Source organism: Anser cygnoides, chromosome 1 (genome assembly GCF_040182565.1).
Source record: "Anser cygnoides isolate HZ-2024a breed goose chromosome 1, Taihu_goose_T2T_genome, whole genome shotgun sequence".
NCBI lineage: Eukaryota > Metazoa > Chordata > Aves > Anseriformes > Anatidae > Anser > Anser cygnoides.
In genome coordinates, this window is record NC_089873.1 from 33,947,668 (window position 1) to 33,960,566 (window position 12,899).

Consider the following 12,899-nt stretch of genomic DNA (forward strand, 5'->3'; position numbering starts at 1 on the left):
CAGTTCTGCTAAACAAATCTCTTCCTCATATTTTGAATATGCCTTTTGTAAATACTGCTTTCACTTGTGCTTGTCATCCACAGGGGAAAGACAGGAAAGGATTTGTACCTTCAGTATGAAAACACTAAGGAAAATTATTTGAAAAAGTATTTTAATATAAGTGAACGGACTTTTCTTTCCAGCTGGGATTTGTTACTGATTTCACATGTATTCCCTTTCTGCTTTGATCAGTAAAGTCTGCATACTTACCATAGAAAGTCAAATAGCCAAATATGGCAGTCATAAAGTACATCACAAACATGGCAAAAAATGAGATATTTGAAACCAACTGCATTTTTTTCTGTGAACGGCTGGGGAAAGAAGAAAAGAAGAGAACAAATAAAATGGTTGGACTGTGTTTCTGAATAGCTGCTTAAAAATGTATCAAGCCTTTGCATAAACATATCAATTCTGCAGAGACTCATGAATGCATTTTCATTTAAAACAGGAATTAATTGACAGCTGCATAGGGAAGAGAAAGGCGGGACAATGGACCTTGGAGTTTAAGTAAAGACATGCTGTGACCACCCTGTGGCTCTGCTCCCCAGCCATACTCTTGTAACCGGAGGGAAGGGCGAAGCTGATGGGCAGGGAGAGCCCTTAAACACTTCAGTAATTAAATTAAAAAGCCAAAATATAAGGACAGTAGAAGTGTACAAAGAAAAAAAAAACAACAACATTCTGAATGTTTGCAGAAAAAAACAACACATTTGTATCCTCCATGGGTAGAAAATAATAGGTGTATACAGACCACTGTAGCAAAATAGATTAAGTGTAAACATTTCATTTTTAGATATTTGCTCTGAAATATATAAAGTATAGTATATAAAAATAGATATGCTTTTAAATCCACACAGGGATGCCTTCAACAGGCCCCTGAGCACCTGCTGAAGCCACGTGAAACTCAAAGCACGCAGCTTTGAGGGCACCCTGAGGGTCCCCAGGGGTCTGGCTGTTCCCGACCCCCTGCTCCGGTGCCGCCCCCGCCTGCCCAGGCCCAGGCCCCAGGCCAGGCCCCAGCAAGGCCGCAGCGTGGCCGGGCCCCAGCTCCCCGCAGCCCTGCCCGAGGCTGCACCAAGCCAGCCGGCCTGGCGACGGCGTCGCAGCACGGGCGAGGCTGAAAGCGATTTTTGTTTCTGGTATTGCACCAGATTTTTAGTTGCGCTGGAACAAATGCCGTGGGCTGAACACACGTCTCCCTCCTGTGCAAAATAACGGTCGGCACAACTTGGCTCTCCCCAGGCTGCTGTGTACTTCCAGAGAAAACTCCCAAAGTATTGCATTATCCTCAGCTTCCCTCCACCCCAATGGCACATCTGGGAGGGCAGATTTCCTAGCTGACAGCCACACTCGCTGGCTTGTTTGGTTTTATTAAAGCATATCTCCTCCGAATGGCACGAATGACTCAGAGCACCTCTGCACTAACATTTTCCATGCAAAACAGTGCAAAACAATTAACTGAAAAAAAAAGAAAAGAGAAAGGCTTACTCTTTAAGTTCGCTGTAAATTGGAAGGACTGACGGGTGGCACACGAACGCGAAAGCGATGGTGGGCAAAGCATACACAGTCTGTTCAGAGAGAGTTTCAGACAAAAAGTTAAGAAGAATAAGTATTTTACCCAGAGTCATAAAGACATGGTCTGTGTTCAGCTACCTCAGCTCCCAGCTCTCTGGACTCTTCAACTGAACGTTGAAAGCCCTATTTAGAGAAGGCAGGAGACCTGTCGACTGGCACGTATTTAACAAAACACGGAGAGCAGCGCTCTTTCAATGGGAGGACAACATCTTGGCGCTGGTCATGCAAGCACAGCCCTGACTTTGTCCTCAGCGCGCAGTGGTGGATGCCACGCGGCTGTGGGTTTTGCTCCCTGGGATGGGTCTCCCTGCCCAGCTACTGCCACCGACACTAGCACACCGCCACGTGTAAGGGGGACGGACGTATGGTGGGTCACCGCTACGCTACCCTGCCTCGGTATGGAGAGGGGTGCGCACCCGTGGTGCTAAGGCTGAAGTCCTGAAGATGAAGCCCATATCCAGACTGTAAGAAAAGAGAAGAGGAATGCAGAACTTACAAATAAATGGATATTTCAAGGTACCAGACTGAGCCCCTTCATTTCCCAGGCCAACAAAAGGGCTAGGAGGAGTGTGGAGGGAGCATGCTTTTCCTTGGGGAAAGAGAGAGACCGTTACGTCACTACGAAGCGCAGAGGGCCTCTGAGGGGAACCTCACCCCCTGCTCAACCAAGAGTCTGAGCGGGTTTCAGTGGTCACCATTTGGCCAAACTTTATGAACGATCTCAGAGCTCAAGCACTTCCATTCTCCCCAGGAAACCGGTACGAGCTGAGATCACATGAAAAACAGGTCCTCCTGGGAGGATAAAATGAGTTGATCCCTATGGGCAGCTCTCCCTGGTGCTGTGAGTTTTCCTCACGCTGGCCACAGGACAACTATTGCCACAGAAGCAGTCCTGGAGCTGCCCAGTGGGGTATGTCCCCACCCCATGAGATTCAGAAAGCATACTACTTGCTCTCTGGTGGTCCTTCCATAGCCAGACCTGTGCTGCCTTCTCTCACTCACTTCCAGCACACTGCTGATGTGGAGTCTCCACTCTTGGAGATACCCAGAAGACATCTGGACATGGTCCTGGTCAACCTGCTCTAGGTGCCCCTGAGTTAGCGGGGGGTTGGACCAGATGGCCTCCAGAGGTCCCTTCCAGCCTCAGCCATTCTGTGATCCCGTGAAACTGGATCTCCTCTCACACATCTAAATTGCTAAATTGATTGGCAAACTCTTGGCCCTGAAAGCAAATCTCTAAAGCTCAGGTCCAGCGTGCCTCATTCAGATGGACCGATCCTTCTGATGGGTATCTATTGACTCTGAGGTAAACACTGACGCTTACTTCAGGAGAGTAAGATTGCCTTTTGTCACTATCTATCTAAAATGTACCTACTCCCATGTCGCTACTGCACACCAAGTTGACTACTTCTTGGTCAGTCACACTGGCTCTGGGCCGATCGCTGCCCACAACTGAAGAAAAGTGCTCAAATTAGTTCACATTGATTTCTTGGACTTAGGCAGGTAGGATGAATTTTTAAAAAAGCTTAATTTTTTCAGGCATATACTATACATACGCATTCTCTATGAACGCAATGGTGACAATCCGAGGACCCTGCCCTACTGGATAAGGTGCCGTGCAAGGATCACTGCAAACCGGCACAGCTGGAAGAAGCAATCCTCCTGCTCCCACAGCTACAGCCAGTTGCTCTTTCACACTCTCTTGGCACAACTTTTTGTGCAGCTGTGTGGCGATCAAGGAAAGCATCCAGCTGAAAGGCAATCAAATTTTTGCTGGATTAGCTTTCAACTGTATCCTTTTCCTGATCCAGTTCACCATATGGCTATAAAAACACATACCCTGTCACAAAGAAGTGGTTTGTGCACAGAAGGACAGACAGATTACTTCTGGCCTTTGGATGCAGGCTTACAGTGTCTGCTGAACCACAGCCTAAGAACTCAGTCGCAGCACAGACAGTAAGAAGCAGCAGAAAGGAAAACTCTCCTAAACAAAGCATTTGTTGTCCGGTGGCAACTCGGGCTCGCAGCCTTAGCACACGTACTACCAAGGCAGCTCAGCCTATCTCAGCTTCCTGGGGAACGGAGTAGCAGAGCAAGACTGCAAGGAGCTACAGGTGTTTATGGCTCCTCCATAAGACCGGGCAAGGACTCCCATTGTGCATTCGCCATCGGAGCACGTGTGGAAGCATGGAGGGGCTGGCCCTACGTGGTGCTGAGCTGATTAAGGACATGGAGTGTAGGTGCATGTATTATGTGAATCAAAAGTAAGTATCATAAAAAGAAACATACCTTGGAATTAAAGATAACATACTTTGGCTTACACATATGCTCATGTGCTGAGCTATTTGATAGGATAGGTGATGTTGCATTTAGCTCCAATTCGTAACAGGGAATTTGAAACTTCTTGTAAATAACCTAGGGCAAAAGCAGAAAACAGCTGTTAAGAATAATACTAAAAAGCAAATTCTAATTGAATTAAGAAATTCTGAATATGCTATCAAGTGACTAATCCAATGAAGAGACCAAGCTTAACTTACCACTATGAGGAAAAATACCATGCAGCTTAATGAAAATCCACTGGTATAGCCAAGATACCCTGAAATAAATTAAAAAGAAATCTTACACAAGGTTATTTTATTAGCCGTATCTTGCTTTTTAATTCTCTACTTAATGAAGAATTAAAATGCATTATACATTTAATATGTATTACAAGCTTCTGGGCAGGACAAAAGCATTCCTGGTTGGTGTGGGAGCCTTCCATGTTGCAAGCCTCCGGCTTTCAGACAGACCAGGGCTTTGATCTAACCAATGTGACACACACCTTCCTTCCCAAAGGTAATCGTTACAGTAGTTTAACTAATTTTACTTTTGAAAGGGGCTGTGGTAATTGAAACATACTTGAAAATGTGAAATTGCAATCAGAACATGACCCAGATTCCCCACTATGCAGAGAAATGTGAGCTTACTATGGGTTAGTTTCTCAAAAGGAAGATCCCAAGAGGAATTCAGTGCCAAAACTTGTTACATGGCTTTAAAACACACATAGTGCACCATCTGGCATCTCTGTGGACTCAAACGTATTTGGAAATGTGGTTCTCTATACACACCTTACTTACAAAGCCAATACCTCCAATTAACCCAACCACTGAAAATTTCAATGCTGATAGAAAAATAAGCAATTTTTTATAATCTTACAGTTTGTTTGTGAATATATTTTTACAGGCCACACATACAGTAGAGTCAGTCACCTTATGAAATAAACACCCTCTTAACCATATTTTTTAAAATCTATTTCCCTAGTTATGTGGATGAGGCTGGTTTATACTGAGTTCAACTGCTGTAAAAATTTAGGCCTTCTTTTTTCCAAGACGCTCAAAACACAGCTTCTTCCTGGACCAGAGAGGCTGCTTAAATTACAATGAGAGCACAATTTTTTTATTATATTTGAGTTGCCAGTGTGGCTGTCAGAGGCACAATGTCTGGGCTCCTGTATTTTATACTCACAATGGCATTTACATCTTACCTAAGTTCTTAAGGAGACATAAAGGGAGGATGATACCAAATGTCACTGTAACAACAAGAATCCGCCCATCCACGTACCATGCCCTGTATAAAACATTAAAAAAGTACCGTGAACACACTTTAAACCCTCTCTGGTTTTCCTCACACTCAGTCATCCTCTTTGCTGCAATTACAGAAGCATCTTCCGTATCCTTACACTATGGAAGGAGAGATAGGGGCCACATCTGAACTTTGCAGAGTACCAGAGTCGTTCGGCATCCAGCTCTTAAAACATGGCACTGCTCTGCCTCAGACGCAGCACTATTGGTGTTCTGTGTGATGTACTTTCACTGCTTTGTTTAGTATGAAAACCTGAGGAAAGGGATCTCTACCTTCTTCTTTGTGTTCTACAATACATCATATAATCCTGTGTAAAGGATATTTATTACTATAAAGAAATACCATCCCTCTACTAAAGAAGCTGGTAAATGTCAAGGAGTGACAACTGGCAGAAATCTAAGTATAATATTCTGCCTTTGTCATATATTAGTATAGAACAATTTTCTTCAGGGGCAAAAAAGTCCTGTAAGATGTTAAAAATGCAAGTAAAAATATAATATCTTAAACTTGCATTGTTCCCAATATATTTAAGTTTTGCCCTACACTGTAAAAGACAAAACTTGTAATTCTGCACAAAAATCTGGTGTGCAAAGAGAGTAACTACTGATGACTTCACCTTTAATTTCCTATCCATCCCCTTGTCTTTTGCAAAGTTTTCTAGTATTTTATGAATCCACTGAGATATTCCTGTGATCTACTTAAGGGTTTTTATAAACATATGCTCAAGACTACCTAGACAATGTTAAATTCTGTAATCTAATCCCCAAAATATATTCGACTTACGAAAAAGTTTCTTCTTTTCCCATTAGAAACTTTATGGCAGAAGGCAGCTCATTTTTGACTATGAAGAGATAGCTCAACATCGCTGGTGGAACAAGAGAATCACTTTAGAAAACAGATGACATATTTTGTAGAATAAGTACATAGAAGCATCATGAACATTTTCCCACATCAAATTCTAATGATAGAAGTCTGAGAACTGTAACTGACTGTGAAATACCAATCATTCAGTAATACAGCATCGTGAAAGGGCTGCACGCAAAATGCTATTGAGACCAATACAGAGGAGCATGAGGATCCCAAGACATTACAAAGAGAATGGGAAACCTGTCTGGTTAGAAGGCATAACATTTTTAAGATCTTCCCCTATTGTTTGTTTGTTTTTTTTGTTTTGATTTAATATCCCTCATCTCCTTTACCTCCAACGTTCTGAAGAGATGTAGATCCAAAGACAATCATTTTCCCTGGGGTGCCAAAGACCTGCTCACCAAGCTTTTCATACACCATGCAGCCTGTGTTAAAAGAAATGAGGAGAAAGGTAAAGAATTCACCAGCAAAAGCTGTTGAGTCAAACCGCTTGTGATTCCTTTCCCACTGACCTTTCCTCTGTACAACTATATCTTTCCATTGTTACTAAATAGAAAGCTTTCTTGTAATTGCTAGGGCTGAAACATATGGAGCAATGTTTTTTTGGTATCTATAAATGCTGTCTTTGGCTACCAATCATTTATGAGACTGAGGCTTTTCACGAGGCTTTTACACCCCCTTACTGAGTCCATCTATACACCTAGTGGCATTTTAAGTTCTGGCATATTAGCTTTGCAGTCTCAATGAGAGAAAGGTTGAAGGCCTTCTCTCCAGTCCAAATTCAGTACAGCAGGGACCACAAGCCAGTACTGGCAGCCTGGCCACAACAGACACCAGACTGTTGTAATTACAGACTCTGTAATTCTGCTTGGTTTGACTAAATGATACAAATGAAGGCAGCCACTAGTTCACAGGATGATTTATAGTTTTTAATGATGATGCCTTAACTTGTGAATTCTCAAATGTGGTATGTTTTTGGTAAAAGCAGGGAACAGTGTAAATTATAACTAAAAAGTATCTGTCAAGCTTGAGAAACTCCTCTATTAATTGGATTGTGTTTCTGTTAAATGCTTTTTTTTTCCTTGGCTGTGATTCAGGCTGAGAAAAAAAAAGACTGGATATTGTGAAGATGGTGAGAATCACAAGAACAGAAAGAGAAATACTGCAGATGTTACAGCGAACAGATTATTTTAAAAATGGATCTCATTGTTTGTTTTTCTCTACATTTCCTTATAGCTGGCATTTCTTGTTTAAAGCTTGTATAAACAATAACTTTGAGCTTAGTTGTAATGATGTATCAGTGATCCAGCAGCACAGAAACCAGGGCTTAGATTTTGGGAACTAAGAGGGCACAAATGTGTCAACAATTAGGCCTTCACACCTAGTTTAAATAAGTAGTTGCTGCCTTTGCACACACTATAATAATAACTCATGTGCATCCAAATTACGTATTAAAATACGACAGTGTTCTTATGCACAGATAATTTTAAAAATATGTCTTCAGAGGTTGTTACTCAAAGAGACTCTTGACTTAGAGCACAAAGCCTCTTTAACACTGTAGACAACTTCTAATTTCTGTGTTTAGAAATGTGTTTTACTTAGAGTTATACTACTCTCTGTGGAGGAACTGTTTTTTTTTTATTTTCTTCTAGGAAAACTCATGAATTTCACACTAGCTGTTAACAACGAGCTGTATTTCCAAGTAAGCTGGCTTACCTGGATAGGCAGAGATTCACTACATTTCATTTGAAATTGATTTTGTAATGCAAAGAAACTATTTGAACCGTTTCTTCTAGCTCACTAAAAACATTTCCTTGCAGCAGAATCCACCTGTTGGCTTGATTTTTTTCTCTTTACAGTGATGGTCAGCTGTCATTCTCCTTTGCCATGACGTACATTATTTTTAATTCTGGGCTTCTGACCCACAATCTTTTAGGACTTTCTTTTGTGTCAGCAAGGTGATAGAAACTCTGTCTTTCACAAAGTACCTGGCCTTATTCTGAGCACTTTTTACCTCTTATTCCTTACAAGTCCACTGAAATGGTACAGTAACATCTTAGATTACCTGTTTCCTTTGAACACACCAACAGGAGATATATTGAATAAATAGACAGCAATGTCACGGAAACCAAAAGCAGCCTACAAAAGAATGAAAGATAAAGCTTACTGTAAAAGCAGAGCTCTAACATTGCAATATTTTACACGTTGGGTCATATCCCCATTGATGCCAAGATATTTTTTATAATCTTCTGAGAATGCAAAAAGCCCTATAAACAAGAGTGATTAACATGCTGTTTGCAGTTCCACCAGACTAGAGAGGAGCTATAAAGCCTTGTATGCAGAGGAATTCAACCAAGTAAAGCTTAGAAAAAATGCAGCCTGTTACTGAGTTATACCCTTCCTTGTTGAGGGAAGCAAGAATGAAGATGTCTCATCATATAGGAATTAGGATTTAATCAGAGCAGGGATGAGCCAGGTATATTCCTCACTACCCAGTCTAAAGCATTTTTTCTGGAACCTGAGTAAAAATTTCAGAAGGAAGTCCTCTATTTAAAGCTTTCCATGCCAGATGCAAGCATCTCTTCCCAAGACACATGTCACATGCCACCAGAGGGGTGCCTCGATGGCTTTCTATGTGCCTCCCAGTGCCGAAGGAGTGGGAAGGGGAGGGAGGTTAATACCACCCAGAGATGTCTTGCTCCATCCAGCCCTCCACAGGCAAAAAGGACCTGAATGTGAACTCAGCTCGATGAATAATGTGGTCTCTAGCTTCAGTTCTGTCCGTGTCCTCGCAATGAGTGATCCCAAGGGTTGGGGCCTCTGGGCTTTAGATGTTAGGCATGGAGACGGCTGAGCCTGCACCTATCCCCTCACCACTCACAGACTGTCTTCTCCTGCGAGTAAGGCAGAAAGCAAAGGCTTACGCTTCATCCAGGAAGGGACAGGTGTTCCCTCACTGATGTCACTCCCCGTTCTGCCGTGATCCATAGTTTGACTTCGCACATAGAAGAATTGCAGGAAGCAATGACTGAACTGTTTGTGTAGGGAACTTGCTGGCACAAATGATAATTAGTCAGTGCCGGGGGCTAAGTGCATAAAAACACATTTGCTCATTGCTCTATGTCTTTAAGCCAAGCACTATGTGTGCCTTCCCCTCTGACACTGACACACAAAGACCTGATGATGTTTTCATGATGTGTGTGAAGAGCATTCAGACAATCTGTTGGCAATTCCTCTCTTTATTATGACAACTACCCTTGGGACACCGAGGAAAACAAGCCTAAAATTTAACACAAAACATGCTGCTGCCACAGATAGGCAGCAACGCATCTTTTTCATAGGAACACGTAGAAGGATCAGGATAAGAAGCCTCCTCCCTCCCCTTTTTTACCGTTTTGGACTAGAAACACTTTAGTGCCAAATACCGACCCACTAGTTTCTTAGGGCCGGAGGAGCTGGGAGGTGGTAGAAGGAACTGCTCTTTTGTGGAGAAATGGTTGACAGCAACGCCACGCTTCTCGTACAGCCCAAAGGGTGTTTCTCCTTGGGGAGGTGAGGGGAAAGGAGCTTGCACTGGCTGAGGTCACTCTGCTCCATTTTTTAAAGACTTGCTAAGCCCTGCTGCTGCCCACGTCCCCTCCAGACCCGCTACGCCCCTGTCTGCGTGGAGGCATGGTGCTCGCAGCCACGGCAGCCAGGCTGAGTCACTCCCAGCCCCAAGTGGCCCTGGCTGCACAAGCCAGCACCAAGTCTATTTTAATATTAAAAGCTCCCGTTCTGCAGGCACTGAGCTCATGGAGTCTTCGCAGCGGCAAAAATAACACCCCCGAGCAGCCAGGTATTTGTCCGATCTGTTGTCCTTAGCTCCCCGTAGGACCCGCACGGAGATGCTTGGCGTTCTCCTTAGCACTGCATGAGGAACTTGTTTGTGTTAGGACTGCGGTGCGGACAGGGACACTCGCGCCAGAACCGCCCCTTGGAAAGGAAAGGAAATGTCCCTGCCACTCGCCTCGTGCAAATTCAAAACAGAAGCGGGGTAGCTCGCGCTGTCGTCTCAATACTTATTATTTTGCCTACTTTTAAAGCAGTGCTGGCAGCTCTGCAAGCAATCAGCACATGCAGAGCTCACCTCCCCCAACAAATCCAGAATAAACAGTTTAGGGCAGGGGACCGATACAGTGCTAGGAAGAACAAACTGTTCCTGCGACACCGCTGCTGTTTGCTCACAGCTGCCACATTACCAAGCTGGCTCAAACACCTACTGTCCCCATCCCTCCGTGGAGTTCAGGCTGCAGGGCCGGGGGGCTTGTGCAGCCCCCTGCCTTCTGCACGGAGCAGCTCCGAACCCCACAGGGCATGGGACGCGGAGGAGCGAGGCGGAGCAGGGCCATGCCACCACAGGTCACCCAGCCTGCTGACAGCTTCCAGCCGGCCTCAGCAGAGGTGGCCGCAGAAAGCAGAGTGAAACTTCATCTGTCACCTCACACCACACCTCATCCAACAAGCTCTGTGTCTCAGAAGGGTTTTTCAGACCCCATGCACTGTGGGGCTAAGTATGGGCTGAAGGCACCTCACACTTGGGTGGCCCACGTGTCTCTGCAGTGCAATCCATCACTCTGCGGTGGGTGAAACCACCGGCAGGGTGAGCTATCTACGAGTGCTCCTGCCATTCCTAGCAGGCCTGGCCCTTCTGTATCTCCCCAAGCCTTTTGTGACATCCTTATGCAGCAAGAAGGCTTTCTGCCCTTTTTTTTCACACAAGAAAGGACGTTCTTCTTTGGTCTAGGTTGTGGTTACTAAAAATATTAGGATTAAGTTCCTCTGAGTTCCTCAGCTGTTTTGCGTAAAAAGTGTGACGCTTTACTATGGCAATCAGCTATGCAAATATTATGTGACAGTACATACCCATCATCATATTTATTTTGTACGTCTTACGCCAAGAATATAGGACCTGAACTGATCCTGGTGCAGTGGGTGCACATTTCACACTCAAGTAGCATAAAAATTGTGAGAGTGGAAATCAGCTTGGGTCTGCTTTGAGCTGAAAATGCTCGTTCAGTTCTTCCTCCTCTGCCTTCTATTTTTCAGAGATGGTGCGAGCCAGTACTGGCAGACAGATGACCTGGACAAAGCAAACTAGAAACTTTCCAGACTTCTGCTGTTCTAGAGCAATGAATGTAAGTGCTTTCTCATGTGCAAAAAGAAATCAAATTCAAGCTAGGACTTAATCTTTTATCACTTGTAAAGCAGAAATGGTTCTAAGATCTGCCTGGGACAGAGACAGAAGAACCATACATTTGTGGGAAAAATGCACTGACCGAGAGTGTGAACAAAAATATAAAAATAATGGTCTAGCTTTAACTACGAGTCTATTGCATGGTGAAAGGACAATTTAAAGCAGTTCAATTTTCAGGCATAACTACAGACAGCACATTAAGATGCTGTATCTCCAGGCTTCAAAGGCAAAATCTCTGCTTGCCTGGTCAGAAAGGTCGTGCTAGCTTCCTTACCTTTCATCTCAGCAGGCTGATCTATCTCCAAGCCAACAGATCTAAAGGAATTATAAAACTAACAAAAACAATTACCCTCACTTAAACCCACACGGTCTAATTCTGTAGAGAATAATGCTGTTATTTACTATATAAAACCTCTACCCAGCTATCAGCTTTGGTGGTTTTTTGTACAGCTAGGTGGTACGCAGCTATACACTCACTACTCGGACCAAGACTAGCCTAGTTTCCACCACAAGTTGTTTGAAGTTTTGCTAGTGTTCACACCACTTATCTGATCTACTTCACTTATAAGAAACTGCCTTTTTACATCCTTTAGAGCAAATGCATTTCACTTAAACTCTCATGAAAAACTGTTCGCTGAGAGAGAGAAGAGGATGAGATTACTTATGGAAAACTAAAGCAATTGAGGGTGAAATTGAAGGTGCTCTATAATCTCCTCTTGTAGAGTAGATGTAAAAAGTTACTGTTCTTTAGCTGAGACACTGGTCTCCCAGAAGAGGTAACAAGGCTGAGCAGAGGTGACTTTTTTGGTTACAGCAGTTTTTACAAACCCCAGTCTGTGCCCTCTGAGGTTTGCTTATCAGAGAGCATGGGTGGAGAATCATAAACAGGTTACTACCATATGCTGGTTAAAAAAAGAAAAACAAAACAAAAAAAAATAAATTAATATTAATATTAAATATTAAATAAACTCAGTCCCTCTGCATAAAATAAAAAAAATCTAAATTAGAGTCCATCTACTTTATAGCCTAGCTTAGTTGCAACACAATTATGAGACTTTGTACATTCTTAATGTAAGTCAATTAATTCCTTGGATTATTCCCAGCCACTCCCAACCACAGCAAACTGTACTCTAGCAGCATGGATGTAGCTATGCTGGCATGAAACCTCAGAGCAGATGGCTATACATACCACCTTGACCATCCATTCTGTTATACGCAGGGCTCATATTATATATTTTCAAAAAAACCCTAAGAAATAACATAAGTTCTAGATTTTTAGGTTCTGACATTCAGGAAATGACACCTCTGTAGAGTGATCTGTAAACTTAATAACCATGTTGAACAGGTCTCAAATATTGTAAATTATTGTATTTCTTCCCTCAATGAACATTTATTACTGGATTCTGCACACAATTCCCAACTGATTTCTTAACAATCACTTTTCACAATGAAATGTCTCATACTGCAAACCAGAATAACACAGTATTCTGTGTCTTACTCATTCATTGGCACTGTTTCATTTTTAAACTATAAAATTCTGTTTTATGAAATGCCTCTTTTT

The 12,899-nt window shown here is 43.0% G+C and overlaps 1 protein-coding gene across 2 annotated transcripts in view; it reads right to left on the reverse strand.

The window, feature by feature from the left end:
- The window catches only part of SLC38A1 (solute carrier family 38 member 1), a 42,168-nt gene that overhangs the window by 13,319 nt on the left and 15,950 nt on the right, over positions 1-12,899 (reverse strand). For both annotated transcript variants that reach the window (XR_010829351.1, XM_066992238.1), the window contains exons 5-12: positions 8,168-8,241; positions 6,435-6,527; positions 6,019-6,100; positions 5,138-5,220; positions 4,152-4,210; positions 3,904-4,029; positions 1,528-1,607; positions 250-350 (exon numbers count right to left, since the gene is read on the reverse strand). Coding sequence is in view for 1 of the 2 variants with exons in the window: in XM_066992238.1 (XP_066848339.1) it covers positions 250-350; positions 1,528-1,607; positions 3,904-4,029; positions 4,152-4,210; positions 5,138-5,220; positions 6,019-6,100; positions 6,435-6,527; positions 8,168-8,241 (698 nt within the window). In the remaining variant the exon portion in view is untranslated. The remainder of the gene's footprint in view (positions 1-249; positions 351-1,527; positions 1,608-3,903; positions 4,030-4,151; positions 4,211-5,137; positions 5,221-6,018; positions 6,101-6,434; positions 6,528-8,167; positions 8,242-12,899) is intronic.